Source organism: Hippocampus comes, unplaced genomic scaffold, assembly GCF_001891065.2.
Source record: "Hippocampus comes isolate QL1 unplaced genomic scaffold, H_comes_QL1_v1.1 scaffold92, whole genome shotgun sequence".
Lineage (NCBI taxonomy): Eukaryota > Metazoa > Chordata > Actinopteri > Syngnathiformes > Syngnathidae > Hippocampus > Hippocampus comes.
In genome coordinates, this window is record NW_017805379.1 from 2,136,170 (window position 1) to 2,157,489 (window position 21,320).

A 21,320-nucleotide genomic window follows, 5' to 3' on the forward strand; every position below is an offset into this window, starting at 1 on the left:
ACCCTGACACTTGTGCAACCCCATTATTTCAGTTGTTTATTTTATATCTCCTCAAATTTATTTTGGTCATTTTTTTGATATCATAAAAACCTGGAATTTGAACAGGGGTGTGTAGACTTCTTGTATATTTTATAATAATATTTTTCAAAAGAAAAAGGAGGTTATTATGATTGACTTTTTTTTTCATTATTTATACATTTAAATAATTGTAAGCATTAAATAAAAACTTTCCAAGCAAAAAACGTATTAAAGATATTTTGAAGAAATAAATGAATAATAATATCCAACTGAATTACATTTTGAAATGTTCTAAAATCAAAAAATCTTTGAAATAATAGAATATTTATACATAGATCTATATAGTTGCAAATACTAAGTTGTAACACCACATTTAAGTGCTTTGTTTAAAAAAAAATATATGAATAGATAAATAATGGAACGGGTTGAGAACTCTGGGACTGTAAATAATGCCTCCACTTTTTTTTTATTAGTCAGCATAATTATACAACAAATCAAAAATCATTAGAAAAATCACATGTGCTTACATTTTCATCAAAGCAGTCATTTCACGAGCCGTTTGTGCAAGACGATTCTGATTTTCAACTCTGAGTATAAAGTGCATCAGTGAGCAGATCAGAGTGCAAGTATGTCTCTGGTGCATGTCAAAAGTGGCTTTTTCTTGACATGGATAAAAGGCGGCAAGAAGGGGGAGTGGGGGGGGTCAATCCCTTTGAAAGTGAAACTATTGTCGAGTCAGTTGTTGACGTAAAAGATCATCTAAAATTGAGTGTCAGCAAGGGAGATACCAAACGAGAACAACACGAGAGACGAAAAAAAAAGACAAATTGAATGCGATTTCTTCATTTGAGAAGAAATAAAATTGATCCACAGCATCATTTCCAAGCGAGTCTCTTGTGTCTTGACAATTCACAGAAACACTTTAAAACTAAACATTGGCATTTGGACAAAAGTAATGGGACGCACCTCTCATGAATGCGAGAATGTTTTTTTTTTTCTTTCAAATTTTGAAGCTCTGGAATTTGCACTGAAATGGCTGCAAAGCAATTGGCTCACCTCACGTTAAATTCCAGATATGGGGTTGTTGAGACTTTTTTCATGTGTCCTCTTATGATAATAAACATGTCCACCCAATTCTATATCGCTAGATGAAACTGGTTTCAGGCGGCCATTTTTTTTTCTCTCTAACTTTCGAGGCTTGGAATTGGCCCTAAAATGGCTGCTTCAAACCAAGTTGGCTATCTTCTTGTTCATTTTCAGACTACTTTGTACATTCTGATATGAGAAACATGTCCACAAAATTTCATACTGATAGGCAAAACTGGTATCGAGATGACTTTTTCCCTCACCTAAATTCCTGGGATTGCTACCGAGCGAATTTTGGGGATCTTGCAGGAAGCCTTCACATTGTACTTCCTGTAGGTGTCCCAATACTTGTGTCCACACATTGTATTTGTTGAGATTTGTTTGAGGAAAGGTGAGATGGATTTATTATTTTTTTCCCTTTTTAGTTGAGGTAGATCGATTCTGTGTAGCAGTAACTCAAGGGGACTGGGGAAGGCAGTGTTGTTACGTAACAGTGGTCAGATAGGTGGGTGTAATTTTTTTTTCTTATAGTTAATACAGTCAGTACTCTTCAATTAGGTGTTCGATATTTTCCGTTACCTGACCTGGTTGTTGGGTCGTGCCGGTCCTGCTCGCTGCTTGCTGTTCCCTTGGTGTTGGTGCTCCTGCAGCCACTGGCGGCAGATGTTTTGCATCACAGAGTCCTGAGCCGCCTCCGCTGCCCGCAGGACGTTCTGCACCAACGGGCCGGCCTTGCTCGCCTCCATTTTGACAGCCAGCAGGTAGGCCGGACGCAGCTTGTTGCAAAGCAGGTAGGCTGTGATCTAAGTGAGTCATTTATATTGTTTTTTTTTTTTTTTAATAGTCTCATGCATGAAAATACGTTACGAGCCCGTCGATCACATGGGTGAGGTTAAGTCTAAAAAAAAAAAAAAAAATAGAGCCAGAAGAAAATAACTCAAGGACAATTAAGATTCACAACAAACTTCGGTCTAAAAAAAAAACAAAAAACCCAAAAAGAGACAATGTCTTGCTTATCAAAATTACAAAAAGAATGCCCATTTGATGTAAACACATTTAGAAGCAAATGTATTACAGTGCCTTACCTTATTTTCCGTGCTCTTGGTCTCCAGAATGAGACTTTCCAGCTCTTTGGCCTTAGCACAAAAACAACCAAACCACCAATATCACCACATCACCTTTTTCCACCATAATCCTGATCTGTGCCTTACGTCGGCCGCTCCTTTATCGGCCGCCTCCACGCAGCTGAGGATCAGAGCGTCGCTGTCACTCTTGGTGGCCGTGCCCGACTCGTTGACGCACTTGAGCAGCTGGCGCACCGCTGCGAATTTCCTGTGGCGGACCAGACGCTGTCCGGCGCGCACATACACCGTCTGGGCATGCAGCTGGAAGTCCTGCACAAAAACGAACACGCAGTGGTTGGCATTCCATAATTGTTATTTTTTATTTTTTTTTTGCTTTGACTTGCGAGCGCAGACTTGACATATGTAGGCTACTTGCTGGCAGTGAACACCACATAGTTTATAATAAGCATTATACATTATGGAGTTTAAAAAAAAAAAACATTCCGGAGCTCACTTGTATGACTCGGTAGGCAATGCCGAAACCTTCCTCGATATTTTTACCCCCAAGCATCACCTGAAAACAAACAAACGACAACACTCACACACTCAAACACTGGTTTAAAAAAAATAAAGAACTAAAATAAAAATCAGATTAAAAAAAAAAATGGCTTTGTGAAAAATAATTGAGAGACTTTATGTAAGTCAACTCAATTTATGGAGTCAACCAAAGCACAGTTCTGTACATCGAGTCAAAATCAGAAGATTGTTGGGCACGTCACCTTGCAGGCCACCTCCACCTTCACGGGGCTCCCCCCAAATAAAGTGGGCGGAGGTCCGGACCCGGCCGCAGGCGGGGTCTCGCGACGGCCAACTCAATTTATGGAGCACTTTAAAAACAACCAAAGCACAGCTGCATTCAAAGTTCTGTACATCGAGTCAAAATTAGAAGATTGTTGGGCACGTCACCTTGCAGGCCACCTCCACCTTCACGAGGCTCCCCCCGAATAAAGTAGGCGGGGGTCCGGACCCGGCCGCAGGCGGGGTCTCGCGACGGTGCAGGAAGCGGGTCACCTCCAGCTGCAGCTCGATGGTGTTCACGTGCCTGAAGACAAAAAGAAAGTTGGATCAGTTGTTTTTTTTTTTGTTTTTTGCTGAGGATCAAGAATATATAGTATCCGAGTACAGTGGTTACTTGAGACAATCGGGGCAGACATTGCAAGATTGCCGTTTCCTCATGATGTGTTAGCAAAAGCATGAAGATAGCGGACAAAAGGCCCAAGACGTGTGGTTGTTTAAAACAAAGTGTCATTCTCTTGGGTTACGCGTGGTGTTTTTTTTCTGAGGATCAAGAATACATGTATCCGAGTACAGTGGTTAATTGAGACAATCGGGCCAGACATTGCAAGATTGCCGTTTCCTCATGATGTGTGAGCAAAAAGCATGAAGATAGCGGACAAAAGGCCCAAGAAGTGTTGTTGTTTAAAACAAAGTGTCATTCTCTTGGGTTACGCGTGGTGTTTTGCGACACGGGTTTGGTTTACGGGCGGGATTATTGCCCACGTGCAGTGTGTTAAGACAGACCTGGACACGTCACTTGATGACATTGTCTTCTTGAAGGAGCCTCCTTGGGACAATTTCCTCCTGACAGCGCCACGAGATTGCTGCTCTTGCAGATACGTCCTCAGGTGATCTTTGGCTCGCACCAACCAGCGCTGACACGCACACACAGAAAAAGTGAACCACGTGTCACTGTGTGTGTGTGTGTGTGTGTGTGTGTGTGTGTGTGTGTGTGTGTGTGTGTGTTTTTTTCCTCCTGACAGCGCCACGAGACTGCTGCTCTTGCAGATACGTCCTCAGGTGCTCTTTGGCTCGCACCAACCAGCGCTGACACACACAGAAAAAGTGAACCACGTGTCTGTGTGTGTGTGTGTGTGTGTGTGTGTGTGTGTGTGTGTGTGTGTGTGTGTGTCCCCTGTGCACACCGCTCGGGGGAAGAGGTAAGAAGTGGCTCCGTGAGTGAAGAAGCGGATGCAGGTCATGGCCGCACGCACGTGATCCTTGTACATGGAAAGGCTACTTTACGCTATCTCGAGAGACATCTCGAAGTCGTCACAGACGCAGGTTTCAAATAAGGGTTTCGAACAGAGGGTACGGTTTCAAATCAGTTTAGCCTTGGTTAGGGTTTCAAATTAACGTTCCAAGCAAAGTTTAGGGTTTAAAAATACGACTTTGCCAGAAACAAAAATTCTAGAGAGATATAAGACATAACAGGGCTTTTATACAGTTGCTGGCTTCCCCCAAATGTTTTCCTCCTCCAATTGCATGACTTCAAATTTCATTTTGCGCTGAAACAGGCCACGACGCACCATCATGAACTGCTGGATCTGGTAGAGTGTGTGGAAGTAGCCGCGCCGTTGAAGCCACTGGCAAGAGGCGATCAGGTAGCGGCTGCACGCCTCCAGGCCTGGGTCCAGCTTCTCCAGGACGTCCTGCAGCATTCCCAGACATCCTCGTTCCAGGGCCGGTTGCAGAACGCCCTCCAGGAACACCTCATCCGGGGCATCCTGAGGCGGCGGCGAGGAGACTAGTGAATATGATCGGTCACGTGTCAAGATGGGGCATTCGATTGTGGGTTTTAACCCTTTGAGGGACAGCGGTTTCAATTTAGGGGTCCAAGCTGGGGTTAGGGTTTTAAACAATCGTCCTTGACTCAATTTAGGGTTCCTCTTAAGCCTGGGTAGGGGTTTCAAGATGGGTTTAGGCCCTAAACTTTAGGGTGTCAAATTAGGGGTTAGTGCAGGTGTTAGAGCTTCAAATCAAGGCTGGGGTTTCAAGTTAGGGTTTCAAACAAAGGTTGTAGTCTCTAATTAAGCCTGAGTTAACTTCACGTCTAAGTTAGGGTTTCAAATTCAGGGTTCATGCTTTGGTTAGGGTTTCAAACTAATGTTATGATTTTGAGTTTCAAACAAAGGTTGGAGTTTCAAAGTAGGAGCTGAAACTTGGGTTGTGATTTCAAGTCTGGGTTAGGGATTTAAAAAAAAGACAGGGTTTCAAGTTAAGGTGCAGGTTGGGAAGTGTTTCAACCCAAGTTTAGGATTTCAAATTTAGGGTTCATGCTTGGATTAAGGTTTCAAGCCAAAATTAGGGTCAAAACCCTAAACTAGGGTAGGTTAGGGTTTCAAATTAAGGTTTCAAGAAAACCTGGGGGGTTTAAATCAGGGATTAAAGTTCATCATAAGGTTTAAAATAAACTAGTTTGCATGTTTGGGCCAGGTTTTCAAACCAAGGTGAGCTCAGGTTTCAAACAAAGGGAGTTTCAAACTAGGGTTTCAAGTCAAGGTTAGGTTTTCAAACTGAGGTTGGTGAATCAAATTAGGTGTTGAAACATTGGTTCGGCGAGGGTTTCAAGTTAGATTTTCAAATTGGGATTTCAAGCAAAGGATCGTGTTTCTTTCAAATTAGGGCGTGAAACCAAGGTGAGATTTTAAGTCAGGGTTTCAAGTGAGGGTCACAACAAAATGGAAGCTGGCCTTGTTCAGGAGGTACGAGATGGCCTCCGCCATGGCGTCGTGGCGCATGTGGAAGCTGACCAGCGCCAGGTGAGTGGCGTACGCATTCAGGTAGTAGAGGCACTCCTGGTGGAGGATGCGCCTCGGGCATTCGGACCTCTCGCTGAGGGCCTCCTCCAGCTCCTGCAGCGGCGCCAAGATGCCCTCGCTCAAAGACTTCAGGGGAACACGTGAACAGAGTTACAATGGACGTTGATTCACAACTAAAACCTGACAAACAGTTTGATAAATCGCATGAGGGTATCGACGCTTGTTGCTAGGCAGACTACATTAGGGCCGGGGTAGCACCAACCACTCCGAAAATGAAGTCTAGGATGAGAAGGCGGCGCCTGGCTTGGTGGTGAACACAAAGAGACACGTGTACCGTGGCGGTGACGGGTCTGACGGTGGTCTCCAGGTGCTTGACAATCTCCTGCAGCAGCGTGGGGCCCATGTTGATCTGGTTGCGGTCCACGGGGGCCTTCAGACACCGTGCAAACTTCTCCCGAGCTGCCGTCAGGCTGCCGGCCTTCAAGGAGGCCATGGCCCACGCTTGCCACACGGCGCCGGGGTCCAGCCCGCTTTTAGTGGACACCTTTCACAAAATCCCACAATGTAGTGAGTGGTACGGTGACGTGTTTGAGGTGCTAATGGGTGCGGTGCGTCTCTCACCTCCACCGCCAGCTGGTAATACTCTGCTTCCAAGAGCTGGTTTCGTAGCCGCGTGACGGCTATCGTCTCGAGGATGTCATCCAGGGAGGGAATGTGTTTGTAATTCGCCGCCACCAGGATCTTCAGCACGTCAACTTTGCTGATGTAGCTGCGGAACGACCAGCAGGCGACACGGCTGGAGCTCGAGCGTTTTGTCACCAGTAAAATCGACAATGTGTGGGGACAGACCAATAGCACTGAAGTGTTAAAAAAAATACCTAATGACTATAATCGGTCGTATGGGGGGATTTGAGTTGAAACCAGTTCCACATTCAAACAGGAACCGAGCCACGTTTGAAGCCCTCACCTGTCACACAAGGCCAGGTCCTGGTTGCGGCCCACTTTGACGAACATGAGCTTGGCGCTAAAGAGCAGCTGCCGCATGATATCGGTCAGCAGGCAGGCGTCCACCTCCGGGTTGGTCAGCTTGCGGGACAGTGAGCGGCAGTGGTCGATGAGCTGGTGGCCGCACGCCGTCTGGTCGCCGTGCAGGGACAAGATGGCCACGCACAGGTGGGCACTGGGTGCCTTGGGAAATAAACTACCCAGTTAGTTGGGCGAACACTCTGAGTCTTTTTCAACGTGACGGCACGTACAGTATTTGCGGGTTGCAAAAGCTCCTATTTTTTACATTGGTGTTTAAGGATTGTTTTTTTTCCAATGCAAACCTGCTCATAGTAGAACTCGTCACGCAACTGCTGGTTTTCGGCGGGATCCATGGAGAGCCTGATCTGTCTGGGGGCAATCTCGGGGAGGTGCAACATGCCGTCGAGAGCGTCCTCCGTCAAGGAGGGGATCGCCGCCGCTGCACGGAAGGCGAGCACATCTCAAGAGAAAGCATGCCAGCGTACCGGAAGCTGCACTTTTCACATTCTGTGCAGTTATGAGCTTTCAATGATAAAAGAAGCAAGGCAAAAACGAGGCAATTTAGATTTATTTACCTTCACTTGGTTCCAGTTCGTCGTCAGAACTGCAGGGGAACAAAGAAATAAGGTTTGACTAAATATGAAATATTAATCTAGATTTATAGTTACACATTGTGAAGTTTTTATTTTTTGTATCAAATGAGTTACATAGTATTTCTAAAAAACAAACAAACAATTAAATCTGCTAATATTCACACTGTTTAAAATTAAAAAGACTGATAGTAAATAATTTCAAAACTTTGGACAGCATTCAATGTGACCATAACCTGTAAAAAGCAACAACAACAACAACAACAAAAGAAATTTTATTAAGGGAAAGCAAAATTTAAAAAATGGAGTGATCACAGCCTCTTCTATCTGGGGATTTGGTTGTGTTTGGAATTAATCAATCACAAAATAGCAGGCAGCACACAAACGGCAAATGAAATTATGTTTTTATGTAAAATTGTTTTGTATTTTTTAAATCTTGAGCATTACTACTCATGTATTAAATTCTATATAAATATTTGCATGACTTTTAAAAACCTCTCTCCTGCTTTCTTTCTTCCCATCGCACCCCCGCCCCCTTTGTCTTTTATTGATTGAGCTTAACAATGGACACATTTATGCACTCTCAGGGTTAAATGTAAGAGTGTTACTCTGCCTAAAACAAAAACTGGGACGTTACCCTAATGCCAAAACCATATTAATGACACATAGGTAAATGACACCACATCTGTTAAAATGTCCAAAAAGAAAAACACAAGTGCCCTGAGCATTATCTTCGACTCACTCTGGATGAAAGTAGGCATAACACTGGTCACACACTCTGACGTCCTCTCCGGGACATCCCTCGACGGCCATCTTGCGCTCCGAGCAAGCTTGACAAACCAGGCGACCGCAACGCCGACAGTGATGCCGCCGGTTGAACTGACGACAGAGACGCTCTGTTCATTATTGTCGCAATTATTAATACAGTCGTTTTTTTTTTATGGTAGGCAGGATCAGGCGTGACATCAAAAGTGTCTTTATGACACTTTTACTTTGCTTTGTTCGCCAAAAAATTTAAATGTCAGCGTCTTTTAGTTTTAGTCTCTCACACCGATATTCCTCAAACTTTTCAAGGCACACAAAATAAATTAGAATAACTGGTTTTATGAGAGGGTGCGCCAACCCTGTCAGGAATTTGAAAGTGGTGGTTGGCTTATAAAGTTTGATAAAAAAACATTTCAAGAGACTTCACACATTGGGTTTAAAACACTACGGCTAAGAGACACTGAAAAGAAATTTGCGAGAAGGGGTGCGCCAAACCGCTAACAATGTTGAAGGGGGTGCATGCCTTCAAAGGTTCGAGGAAGATACTGTAGGTCCAAAAGACTTCAAATAAATAAACTGCTGTCTAAATAAAACTCAGAAAAACAGGCTTTGTGAAAAGGAGTGGGCCCATGTAGAGGCGTTAACGAGAACGAAGAAGCTCATGGTGCCCGCTGCTCACCAGTCCTGAACAATCAAATTCAAACCGACATCTCACTGTAGTAGATTGCTATTTTCAAATCGCAAACGCTGCAATTTGGAAGGAGAGAAAACAAAAATACTAATTTCAATCAGTCGGTTGGCTCTATTTTTCAGATGTGTAAATATGTTTATTTTCTCTATATCGGAAAAATAATCGAAAATTGTTCCGCCCTATCGCTCACCATGGTAAACCTCTCCCGCCGGCAGACCATGCACACGAGCTGCTTGGTGTCAGGCACCCAGTCCTTCCGGTCCGGGGGCTGTTCCGGCGGTTGGAATTTGGCGGGCGAGGACCGCTTCCTCCCTGCGGAGCCTCGGTCCCGCTCTCTGTCGCCGCTGTTCGTGGAGGAGGTGTGCGTGGGCGTGCTGCCTATAACGGGGCAGACGGCAATCAATTTTGAGGGGAGTCGGGGAGTGTGTCACGTCAAGTCAAACGGCAAGTGCGGACTTACTTGCCGAGGAGGGCGTTGAAGAGTCCAGACGATTGGACGATAAAGCGCTGCTGTCCTGAGCAGGACACTGCATAAAAGCGTCCTGCAGGCTGATGACAGAGTCTGGAAGAAGAAGAAGGCGTTGTCATAGAACTGGCTTTTTTTAAGGGTTTACTGACGTTTGACATGCCACCCCAATTTCATGGTGTTCGGTGAAACTGCATTTCCTGACTGAGTTTTTAAACCAATCCTTGATCAAAATAGCAGATGTCCCGTTTCTATCACTTTCGACATAACCATCACTAACCGGATCGTGACCTCTCTCGAGGCGCGCATGTGAAGTCCAAGGCCTTGCGGGCGTACTCGGCCAGAAGCCTGTCGACGTCTTCCGGCCCGAAGCCCGCCTCTTGGCCGGCCAGCAGGTTCCTCAGGGTGCGCACCGTCGCGTCGGCCCAGTCCACCTTCAGGTTCATGAGCATCTGCTCCAACATCAGCAGGGGCTCCGACAGCAGGGGGAAGTAGTTCTGGCGGGCGGGCGGCGGCAGAGCCAACAACACTTTGGAGCCCAAGTTGAGGGTGTGGATGTGTCGTCGACGCGCTGGGGACACTTGGCTTTGGAAGTGCAGCGTCATGTAGTCGGCCAAAAAGTGGCAGGCGGATAAGCCGGGGCGGCGGTCCAAGGCGCGCTCGCATACTTCCAGGCCGCACGCCAGACCCTCAAGAAGCTAATCAGGATAGAAGAGAACATTAGCAGGACTTTTTTTTTTTTAATGGACAGATGTCAGAGTTCTGGAAGTAGCTGAAGGTATCATTGATGCTATCGTTGTCTTTTCTGTCTGTCTTGCAAACTAAGTACAGGAAAATGCTGAAAGCGTTACAGTAAGTGTGAAACAGTTTGGTTTTGGTATGTCGACAGCTTAATGCTAACACCCAAATGCAAATGTTATTGATGGGCTACCGTAAATTAGCATGAGACATTACTGTCGTAAAATGAATATTTTTATGTACAGATTCCTCCAAACCCAAATATATGCATGTTTTCTTCTTTTTTTATTGCTGTTGTTTCTCTTTTCTGTGTCTGTACCCTCTCAAATCAACTCCCAGCAAGGTTTGCAATCGTTGCCTCTTTCAGTTGCCCTTTATTGTTCCCTTTTTCTTTTTGCTCTGTCCGTCCCCTCCGAGCACAAAGCGAGTACCTGGAAGGCTTCATCAGTCTGTTCCTTGTCCAGCAGGTGCAGCAGATGCTCTGTCTGCAGCTGCAGTCTCGATTGCTCGCTCACGGGATAAAGCTTGGCCCACTGGGCACAGAGTGAAAACTCCTGTAGAAAGTATAATTCTGTGTTAATTTTTTTTAATGTCATTTTTTTTTTGTGTCTGTTCATTAAAGGTGAGAGGCACACACACCTTGGCCTCCAGCATCCGGGCCAGCATGGATTCAGAGTTAGCCTTTGACTCAGCCCTCAGCTCCTGCCAGGTAACCCACGGCAACGGCGGGTGTAAGGCTAACATCTGTCACCAGAGAAAGAAGGAATTGATGAGCTCCATTTTGATAGCAGAGACAGTTTGTATTACAATACCCGGCCGTAGATGTCCAGTTCTTTCTTTTTCCGCAGTAGGTCGTCTCTCAGTGAGGCCTCCGTATCATCGTCATTGTCCAGGCAGAAGTCCAGAAGCTCTGTACAGGCCGAGAGGGGCCAGCGCCCCATGGCCTGCAGGGCCACACGGGCGCGCAGATTGGCGTCCTGCACTCGGAAGAGGCGGCCCACACCTTCCTTGTCGCCTTCAAGGGATAAAACATCTTTTGAAGTGGTGACATCTATAGGGTGCCCTCATCTCATTGTAGTACGTCCGATCCGTACTGTACAGGGTGCAATGCAGCTCTCTGTGTGCGTGTGTGTGTCCTCACCCTCTAAGGCAGCCCAGGCAAGCAGGCGGTCCCTCAGCTCCCCCTGTTGACCCCAATCAGGCCCGTAAAGCTCCAGCAGCCGGAGAGCTCGGTCCACATCCTTGGAGGCCAGAGCCTGCTGGAAGGCGTCGGCGGCGACCCCTCGGGCGGCTTCCTCCCGAGGCCCGGCCAGCAGGAGCCCGACCAGTGGCTTTCCGCACACCCATGCGCCGAGGCCCTCGTCGTCAGAAAAGGAGGGGCCGAGTAAAGGTTCGGCCATGGTGCGCAGGTACGCTCGGAGTACGGGGAAGGCCTGGAGGAGCGCGTCCGCCTCACGGGAAATCTGCTCGCCATCAAGCAGCGGCTCTTTGCGGCCACTGCGGAAGTATCCCGACCAGCCCGTGGGCTGAGAGCGGGGGCCCTCTCCTTTGGATGCACACAGACACACCAGAGCTGCCACCAAGGATGAGCGAGATTTGAGGAACGCCAGAGCGGATGGCGTGAGTAAAAATGACGGCGGGGACGTGGCTGGTGAGGCGGAGAGGTTGGCGGAGGAGGTGGAGCTGGTGGTGGAGGCATCCTCCGAAGATATGGACTCAGAGCTGGCGTCGGACGGAAGCTCGGCCATGCCGAGCATGGACGCATGCTCCCCGGCGTGGTGTTGGAGCAACAAAGTCAAAGCAGACACACTGAAAAGAGCATTGTCTTTTCGAGCCTGAATGGAATCCCGGTCCGGCTCTGGGAACGTTGTCCCCACATGCAGGACCTTGCAGCATCGCTGGATTATCACCTGCTGGATGCTGAGGCCAAGCCCCGCCTCCCGCAGCAGCGACAGCAGCCTAGAGAGAGCAGCAGTTTATTTAGGTCAAGAAATTTAAGCTATTAATGCTTGATAATGCACAAATATAAAATATAGATTATAAAAATAAAAATAGAAGTTTATAGATACAAATATAAACGAGTCAACAAGCTTGCTAAAAGTGAGCATACCTGTCAGGAGACACCTGGCGTTCAAACAGCAGGTAGGAGAGAAGCTGCGATGGAGCTTGAAGCAACACCAGCAACGGATTCCCCAGCTTCACCTCACTTGTCTGGTCTGAAAGTGACGAGGCGTAAGAAACCCAACGATAACTTCTCCTTTCATCGCCTTTGATCGGCCGCAAACCTTCTGAGCCGAGGCTGCGCACCAGCACGGCCGCCAGCGAGTCGACGTAGTGCAGAAACCTGCGCACAAAGTCGGGCCTGGCCAGATCTCCGTCGGGCTCGAAGGGGCACAACTGGTCGAGGGAGCGGAGCAGCTGCTTCATGCCGCAACGCGTCGGGTGAGTGTCCAGCTCGGACGCCTTCAGGCTGGCCTGCTCCGACAGCAGCGCCATGAGGGAGCTTGACGACGACGCGACGCCCTCTTAAAAAAAAAAAAAAAAAAAAAAGACGGACAATTGGCGTTTTCAAGGCCACTCTTTATTTTCGCTGTCACACTCCCAACTCCTCCCGCCCCCTGCGTCCCCGGGGGTTGCGCGCCGCTAACGTTCCGTGACAGCCCTCCATCAAACTTCCACGCGGATCTCATAAATACAAACCCCGTATCGGGGGGGGGGCTTAATTCATTATTTGCTGATTTTCACAAATGGACAAAGCTTCATCAGGAGTTAGGATAATTACCGTACTGACCCACTACTTTGGTTGCAGAGCCGAGGACGTGCAAGGTGCTTTCCAAGCATTGCATCAGAGCAAGTTGAGCGGAGATGCACTCCTCACTCAGCGTCGTGTGGCAACACAGCAGTACTTCCTGGATGCAGCAGCCAAACGGAGTGGCGCACACTTGCTCCTCCCCTGCGGCACCCTCTAAAAACGCAAGCGACGGTCACTATCAGCAGCCATTTTTGGCAGCAAGTGGCCTTACAACACTGTCGACTCACCCAAAATTTTGACTGAGCTCTTACTGGTTGTTGGGTGATTCAGAATCTTGCTGATCTGCTGTAGGACCAGAGGAAATCCACAGATGTTCTCGAGACGAGGCTCTCGGGGGTCTACTTGCACACCTGAGGAAAGCAGACATTGATGACAATGATGTCGTGTTCTCTAAATTCACTGTCATGCTCCACTCACACATAGTGACAAAAATAGAAATCTGGTAATTTGGCATCATCCATTTGTCAAGTAAATATAGTTCAAATTTGATATCAGTTTTTATTGTTGTTGTTGTTTTTTTTTATTCCCCCAGAGGGCACGACATAGCCAAAATTGATCCTTTCAGTGATGGATTTGTAAGATTTTTTTGCGAGACTCATCATGGTAGAAATGCCTACCAAATGTCACATCAAGTGAAACTGTGTTTAAGAGATGAATTTTTTTTCCAAAATCTACGAAACCAAAACGACTGCTTTAAACATAAATGGGAGCCTTCTTATCTTTTTTCCGGCATGGCTTCTTGAGTCTTTTTTTGTGGCTCTACAAATATAGTCCTCTCAACTTCAATTTCGTAATTGTGAATTGAAACTGGATTTGGGGACTGATTTTTCATTGTATTTTTTTCCCTCTTTTTTTTTTTTAAATAATTCTCTTGGGCTCTTCCGAACTGTAGTAGTATGCATACCACGAGCCTCCAGACTGCTGCTGAGGCGACGCTCAGCAGTGTCCAGCAGTTGCCGAGATGTCTTCCAAAGCTGGCAGTGGCAGCACGCCAGGTCAAAGGCGGCCATGGCGGGTGGACTGAGCTGCTCCAGGAGCACGCCCACCCATCCGGATGCCTCAGCCGAGCACCCGCTGGTCCAGTAGCCATCCTGCAGAGTCGGGAGAGGGTGGGAGGGCGTGCTGAGGAGGCGATTGGCTATGTCGGAAATTGAGTAGAATGCCACGCCTGCAGGGAAAGCCAATAGCAAACATAAAAAAGTCAATAATTGAGTAAAAAAAAATGAAATTATAATACTAATCATAGTGTCCACTGTATCCATGAATTGGCCACCTCTGAAGGCACACCTAAATGTCTCACCTGCGGCTGCAGCGCTTCCGATGGCCTGGAGAGTGGAGCGTCCGCTGCTGCCAAGCCGGCTGCGTGCCGCGCCGGCCGCCGAGCTAGCCGAGCCCGAGACTAAGCCCTCTGAAGACGAGGAGGATGATGACATGGACTGGGTCTCCATCTTCTGCTCCACCCGGACCAGCTCCACCAGCACTTCCTTGTAGCATTCCATGAAGGCCAGTTCGCCGCAGGAACTTGACGCCTCGAGGTCAAAAACCAGAGACACCTGTGGAACATTTATTGAGTGGTTTAAAGAAGGAACAGTTCAGGCGTTGTCAAAAGTGCTTATTGCCATAGTAACCTGATGGGCCTCCATGAAGTTACCGCGCCGGATGCAGGACACGAGCAGAGACTCCGGAGGAGACAACATGGCGGGGATCAGCAAGCTGTGGGGACCGGACGCCGCGTCTGAACAATCTACCACTTTTGAAGGGGGAAAAAATAAAAAAAGAATGCACAATTTATTTATGTTGCATATTTATATTTCAATTCATATTGAAAGCTTTAAAAAAACTGCATGTCAGTCGAGATGTTTCAAAATCTCGACGGTTCATGCAGTCATTGGGTGGTCTTTATGCAACTAAAATGCTTTAAAAAAAATGTGTGAACTGTGAATGTGCATATTACTGTTCCTCGTAAACTAGAGTTTCCCAACCTTGAGCCAAGACACATATTGTGCAAAAAGAAAAACACCACTGAAGGAAAATGTCCCAAAAATTGATAGACAGACAATTATGTACCTTCTGCCCACTAGTGGAGGGGTGTCATATTACATTATTTGTATGAAATCAAACATTTTGCACCAATTAAAAAAATTAGATAATTCCTCGTCGAAACACTAATGTGACATGGCACACCGGTTGGGAATCACTGCTGCAGACTGCAAAAAAAAAAAAAAGGCCCAAATTGTATCATCTCACTGCTTCCGCCGCTCTGATTGCTTGCGACGATCTGCAGTCTCCACTGCGCCTCGGCCGTACGCTTGGACAACCTCTGCAGGCGGGCGCCAAAGGTCCCGGCGGCCACGGAGCAGCCCACGCTCTCCGCCACCTCCGCCTCCCTGGGGAGCGCTCGTCCCGTCTCCAGTCCCTCCTTCTGGCCCACCACACACATGCCCTCCAGGCCCTCTTTGAGCAACTTCAGGAAACCCTCCATGGCCGCCACATCCACCAAGAAGCCGTTGCAGCCCCGGATCAGGTGGGCCAGATCCGGTTCAGCGGGAGGGGCACTGGTGCGGTCCTCCTCGGTCTGAGTCTCGATCCCCTCCAACGAAGAGGATGCCGGGTTTGTTACGGTCACATCTTTAGGACTTTGCGGAGCGAAGTCGGCGCTGGAGAGGAAGAGCAGTGAGAAGATGTTCTCCAGCAGCTCCAGGCGGAACAGGGCGGGCACGGCCTCCAAGTACAGTTGGCACTCGGACAGGTAGTGCTGGAACAGTGACTGGCAATCTAAAAGGGGAACAAGGACAACCTTACCAAGCACCGAAGATAACCAACCAATTCAACTATTCTGGTACAAACCTCCCAATGAAGTGGTTGCGAGGCTCGGGTCCGTCCCCTCCCAAGCCGCTCTTTGGCTCTTGGCTTGACACTGGCCGCATCCTGAGCTCTTGTGCGCATTGACGCACAGAGCGTAGATAGCGTACTTCATGGCGCAGAAGCCGCGGAACAGAATGACGCTCCTCTGCGCCGCAGGACTCAAAACGGCCTCGGTGTCGTCTGCAGGACAAAAGTGAAAAATGGGGTGACAAAGAGACAAAAAGCAGGCGACGGGGTAATCGAGAAAAGCGGCGCACTGACTTCCTGCTGGATTTGGCGTTTGCTGGAGCAGATCGAGAATGCGGCGTTCTTCAAAGTGAGCCAGCGGAGTCAAAGAGTGCAGAATGTAGAGGGCCGAGTGATTGTCCAGACTGTGCAGCTGAGCCAGCAACGCCTCCGTGGGAACACCTCTACACCCACCCACAGGGGCACAAGACAACACTGAGGGCAACAAATTCTACATAACGTTAGCCTACTAGCATAACTACCAAAGCCACTTTTGATGGGTTTTTGTGGGGGGGAAAAACAGCAAATTCACAAAAAAGAATGCAGTTAACGCGACTCAACCTTTGCTGATTACCATAACCTGGATGAAAGAAAATCTACGCAGACCAGAAAAAAAAAACACTTTTAAAAAACATTATTAGCCGGCACATTAGTACTTTCTATTGATATTGTGACAGTAAGTTATAAATGACTTTAGGCGCACGATAAATAGGCCAAAAATAAAAATGAGCAAACAAATGTAATAACATTTTTTAAAAAATACTTACGGGTTGTTGTTTTTACACCACTCCAGTATGCCAAGCTGCGAGGACAAAAGATTGGCAAAGTCCTGCAGGACTGAGTCATTAGCTGACCTCTAAAAGAAAAAAAATATATATATTAATTTACGCAATGTTAATAACAATGCATTTATCACACTAGCGAGCTGATTTTAACAATGCATTTTTTTCCGACCTGCTGGTGATGGAGGACATCGAGCAGCCTGTGAGCTGAGCTCAGACTACTACACTGCGTCCATCCCAGCAACAGCAGCAGGCGACACAAAGGCTGGAACTCGGAGTGTAACATGTCCCTTAGCTGAGAAAACTCCTCGTGTTTGATCAAGTCCAGCGCCGTCGCCTATATCAAAATATGGCAACAATAAAAAAAATTTATAACATAAAAATAAAAAGTTGTTTAAAGATGTTTGGTCACACAGGCAAATTGTAACAACAAAGTAGAATACACGGGCTACAAGAAAGTATTAAGAGAGAAGCAGAAAGACTTTCACTTTTGATGGCACACGAGGTGCATTCAAGGACCGCCATCAAAACAGGACATCTCAAACGCAGATGCAAAAACACCGTCAATCTAACACCACCAAGATTCCACCAGAAGATGCTTAAGTGATACCTTTATTGCTTTGTCCTGAGCACAAAAAAAACCCAGCAGGCTGAGATTTTCAGCAATTAACGGTGAACAGGATGCACCACAAAAATTTGCGACGATGCAGCTTTACCATACTTGGGGAGGTTCTCAATCAAGGTGGGTTTTTTTTAATCACCTACCAAGACCAACTCCAGGAAATGTTTCCCGCTGCTGAGGCACTCAAAGTAGATCATCTGCCACGCGGACGGACGATCGCCGTGGCAACACAGACTGAGGGCCAGCTTCTCTGACTCGGGCAGGTGCGCTTGAGATGACAAACAGCACGCTATTAGTTTACGAAGCTTTAACCAAATGAGTGATGAGTAGACTTGGCGGCACCTTGCGTGTCAGGCGCACTCCTCAGCAGACGATCCCGCTGCAGCCTCAGCGCGGCAGAGCAGTACGCCGAGACGAGCGCGTCGGATCGCGGCCGGAGCAGCGAGCTCAGGACCCTCTCCTCCTTCAGGGTCCACCCTCTGGATGCCCACAGCGTCTCACAAAGCGCCTCTAACTGGCCGCTACCTCCACCTGGACTGCACGGCATCACAGCTAAAACAGCGTAGATCTCTTCCACCCACTCGTCCCGCCGCTCGGGATTCATTTCAGGCTTCCCCAATTTGGTCAGCAAGTGGAAGATGAAGATGTTCTGAAGGGATGCGTCGTCCATGCCCGACTGTAGCTAAAAAAAATGACCCCCCAAAAAATAAGAGAAATCGAAAAATGTCCTCATATTTTTTCCAAGATAAAAAATTCCATAGATTTTTTTTTAAATAAAATGTTTTTTAGATTCGTTCAGGAAACATAAGGACAATTACGGAAAATATGCCAAGACTGAGAACTAGGTTGTACTCAATTGTGCTGACATAGCGCTCAACTGTTCTTTACCATTTTAGTTAACCCGAACAAGATGTAAATCAAGTCAAATTTGAGAAACATTTTTAGTTTGGGGGAGGAAAAAAATATTATTGGTTTAATTTCTAAGTCAAACGTTTTCTTTTTTTTCGACAAGGAAAACAGTCTAGATATCATGAGAAAATGTCCTAATCATACTGTATATGTAAATACTGAATAGTCATACATTCAATGTATTTTTGGGAGAGAAAAAAAATGCTTTAGTTGGGGGAAAAAAGGCATTTTTGAGAAATAATATTTTAAGATAAAAGTTGTCTTGTAGGTGAAAAGGTGTATTATTATTTCAAGAAAAATTGACCCTATTGCCCCGAGGAAAAAAATGTAATCATACATGAATAAAGTTTTTATTTATTTTATTTTTTTTAGGAACGTATTTTTTTAATAAAAAAAGAGAACAAAGTGTAATCTGGGGAGATTTTTTTCCAAGATAAAGAAAAGAATTTTAGGAACAAAACTGTTTTTTTTTCAAGAAACAAATAGCCCTACATTGTCTAAGTCATACATAAAGACATATTTGCTTATCAATAGACGATTGTACTTTTATATGTTATTGCTGGGAACTTTTTTTTTTTTTGTTGTTTTGAGAAATGACTTTTTTTTTTAAGAAAAAAAAGGGTTAAAAAAATAAAAACAATTGTCCTATTATGTTAAGGAAAAAAGTCCCAAACATATGTGAATAAGATAAAACTTTTATTCTATCCACTCATTGATTCTAGATCAAAGACTTTTGTGGTTTTACACAAATTCTGTTACCTGCATGAAATATGTCAGCGACTGCGCGAGCCGGGGCCTCTTCTTCTCCAGTAACGTATGCAGACAACGCTCAACGGCGGCATGCGCTGAACTTGAAACGTTTCTGCCCGCAAACGCCTCGTGCACCTGCTACTGAAACATCAAAGATGAATGCACCGACACATCCAAAGAGAATATACAAAGGACTTCATCAGGCAAAAGTGTAACCTGCAGAAGAACCTCTTCGATACCCTCGGACCACAGATGTTCCAGCAGCAGCAGGAACTCTAGCTCGTTTCTGACACTGGGAGAGACCTGTCATGGAGGATTAAATCAAGGTCAAAGTCAGAATGCGCAATTGCGTGATGTGACCATCGTCAATTCTGTCAAGTTTGTGGTACAGGGGGATTTTTCTTTTATTTTTTGTTACATAAATTAAGAAAAAATGTTTTTTAAAAAATCAATAATAGGTTAAAAACAATAATAAAATTAGACAACTTTTGAGATTAAAAAGTCACGTTATTAAAAGAAAGTCATATTTTACTTTTTTTTTTTTTAGAAAAACAGCAGTTATTTTCCCAATTTTTAAAATCTTTTTTTTTTTAAGATTGGAGTCAGCTTTTTTTTTTTTAAAGGCAAGTTTAGCACGTTTCAAATAATGAATGACTTCCCCAAAGTCATTGATTATCTTATTGTTGAGTCCACACCGCACACGATGAGGCAAGAATCCAATAAACTACCTCATTTAACGAATGCTCATTCAACAAATATTGGAAAAGTCCTCTCAGTGTACGTGTCAGATGTTCCGTTAGTTACCCGCTCTTCAGTGCGTTGCTCCAAAACCTGCAGCCAAAACCAAGCCAACTTGTGTGGACTGCCCACAGAATCCCATCTAGAGACACACCGCGTGGTTCAATAAATATCAAAGACAGCATGAAAACTTCAACACATCACCCCACTTTAACTCACTTGAAACGATAAGGATGGCACACGGCCGCCTTGATAATCTCCCGCACTTTCTCTGAGATGATCCCCGTAGATGCAACCAGCTGCGGCACGCAGGCGCTGGCCAACTCCCACTCGCCACACCTCAGGCACCGCTTGAAGTAATCGAAGAGGTCCCGCAGTGAGGTTTCGGCCTCGCAGCCGAAGGGGTACTTGGACGCTGTCTCCATTGTGGATTGGGCAGGGCAGGGGAGAAGGCTAAGAGAGGTCAGCTTTCCCTAAGGCCAAGTAGGACACTGGTGCCTTCTCGACCTGAAACAAATATAACAGTCTCACTTAGTAAAAACAGTTTTAATGGATGGATGGTTTCCGTATTCGTTACAAGGGCCCACAAACCACCTTTCAAACCAAGTACCACCTCAAAAAATACTTCAATTACAAGATTAAAGTCTTATTATAACAAGACAACAAAGCTGCGTGGTGGGGCAGAGGATTCCTCTGTTATGCCAAATTGCCCCCCCCCCAAAAAAGGTCGATATGAGAAAAGCACAATTCCAGATTTAAAAAAAAGTTTTTTGTTTGTTTATAAATCCTCATTTCTTTGTGTATTTTTTCATTTTTTAAAAATATAACTTTTCAGAATGAAAACGTTTTATAGGCACTAAAACCTTTTTTCTTCGCAAAACAGTTGTTTCCCCCCACCCCCCAAAACGCTCAATTTTTTAAAAAGAAACAAGTCTTGTTTTTCAAGATAAAAATCTAACTTCTTAACCCTTTTATTTTTAATGCTACAAGAATGTTTTCTCTTTTGAGAAAATGCACTTTTCAGTGAGAAATAATTTGGCGTTTTTTTCCTAGAAAGTCATAATCTCAACAGAGTAAAATCATATTTTTCAATGAAGACATTTTTGGAGAAAATGTCATAATTTTTGAAAAAGAAAAGCTATTACAAATAACACAACGCTTTTGTTGTATTTGTATTTACCGATGGAAAATATTTAATTCTTTTTGAAGATAAACACTATATTTAGAACAAAAAAAATGTTAAACAATTTAGTCACGGAATCAACTGTTTGATCCAAATCTTTTGATCTTTTCGCTGTCGTTCCAGAAGCCCAAAAGTCAAGTTACCGTTAGCATAAGCATCAGCGTGTCCGACCAGTGAAAGTTGACGTAAACTCCCGTAACAAGAACAACAGTACATCAACACCAAAGGTACAAGGCAGATAATGAAAATGACATGACTTACTCATGCCTTTATGTAGTTTTAACCGAACAATTTCTGGGACTCTTTCCCTTAGCTTAGCTTTAGTCGCCGTGTTGTGTTCGCTGCTTTTTGCCTGTCAATGAACGGTCACGTGAGCAGATCACCTGACGGCGCTTCAGCCAGCTGGTTGGTCATAGGCCAGTACAGTGCTGCCTTCGTGTTCAATCCAAAAACGTGCACTGCTTTGGAATACGTACGAAACAAATGTATTTTTATCTGAATGGTTTGTTGTTAACTATGTGAAAGAAGAACGTTTATTTTAATCTCGACTTTTCGAAAAAATATATAGTTTCATTCGAATCATTTTCCTGAACTTGAACACAAAAACAAG

At 45.6% G+C, this 21,320-nt stretch overlaps 1 protein-coding gene across 1 annotated transcript; it reads right to left on the minus strand.

Annotated features, from left to right (window-relative positions):
• Nucleotides 1-1,199: 1,199 nt before the first annotated feature.
• zfyve26 (zinc finger, FYVE domain containing 26) lies at nt 1,200-21,096 on the minus strand. The gene is made up of 41 exons (XM_019872463.1): nt 20,972-21,096; nt 19,747-20,034; nt 19,594-19,669; nt 19,006-19,092; nt 18,799-18,927; nt 17,473-17,812; nt 17,274-17,398; nt 16,681-16,845; nt 16,494-16,582; nt 15,982-16,130; nt 15,703-15,900; nt 15,103-15,630; nt 14,484-14,608; nt 14,156-14,408; nt 13,760-14,023; nt 13,083-13,205; nt 12,835-13,008; nt 12,329-12,568; nt 12,154-12,259; nt 11,185-12,002; nt 10,856-11,058; nt 10,683-10,787; nt 10,475-10,597; nt 9,586-10,003; nt 9,300-9,401; nt 9,030-9,217; nt 8,126-8,262; nt 7,369-7,397; nt 7,096-7,232; nt 6,735-6,955; nt 6,389-6,536; nt 6,102-6,311; nt 5,699-5,893; nt 4,535-4,732; nt 4,151-4,225; nt 3,750-3,880; nt 3,135-3,270; nt 2,683-2,742; nt 2,316-2,498; nt 2,190-2,240; nt 1,200-1,907 (listed from the first exon to the last, which is right to left on the minus strand). The coding sequence occupies exons 2-41, from the start codon at nt 19,950-19,952 to the stop codon at nt 1,680-1,682; spliced, it is 7,473 nt and encodes a 2,490-aa protein (XP_019728022.1). The 5' UTR covers nt 19,953-20,034; nt 20,972-21,096; the 3' UTR covers nt 1,200-1,679.
• Between the last annotated feature and the right edge of the window lie 224 nt (nt 21,097-21,320).

What these genes read in the sequence shown, in the direction of transcription:
- zfyve26 (XM_019872463.1), bottom strand. Translation starts at nt 19,952, where the DNA reads ATGGAGACAGCGTCCAAGTACCCCTTCGGCTGCGAGGCCGAAACCTCA. An exon ending in ACTTCATGGAGGCCCATCAG is followed by an intron (nt 14,409 to 14,483) that starts GTTACTATGGCA and finishes AATGTTCCACAG; the next exon opens with GTGTCTCTGGTTTTTGACCT. An exon ending in CGAACTGGAACCAAGTGAAG is followed by an intron (nt 7,233 to 7,368) that starts GTAAATAAATCT and finishes CCTTCCGTGCAG; the next exon opens with CGGCGGCGATCCCCTCCTTG.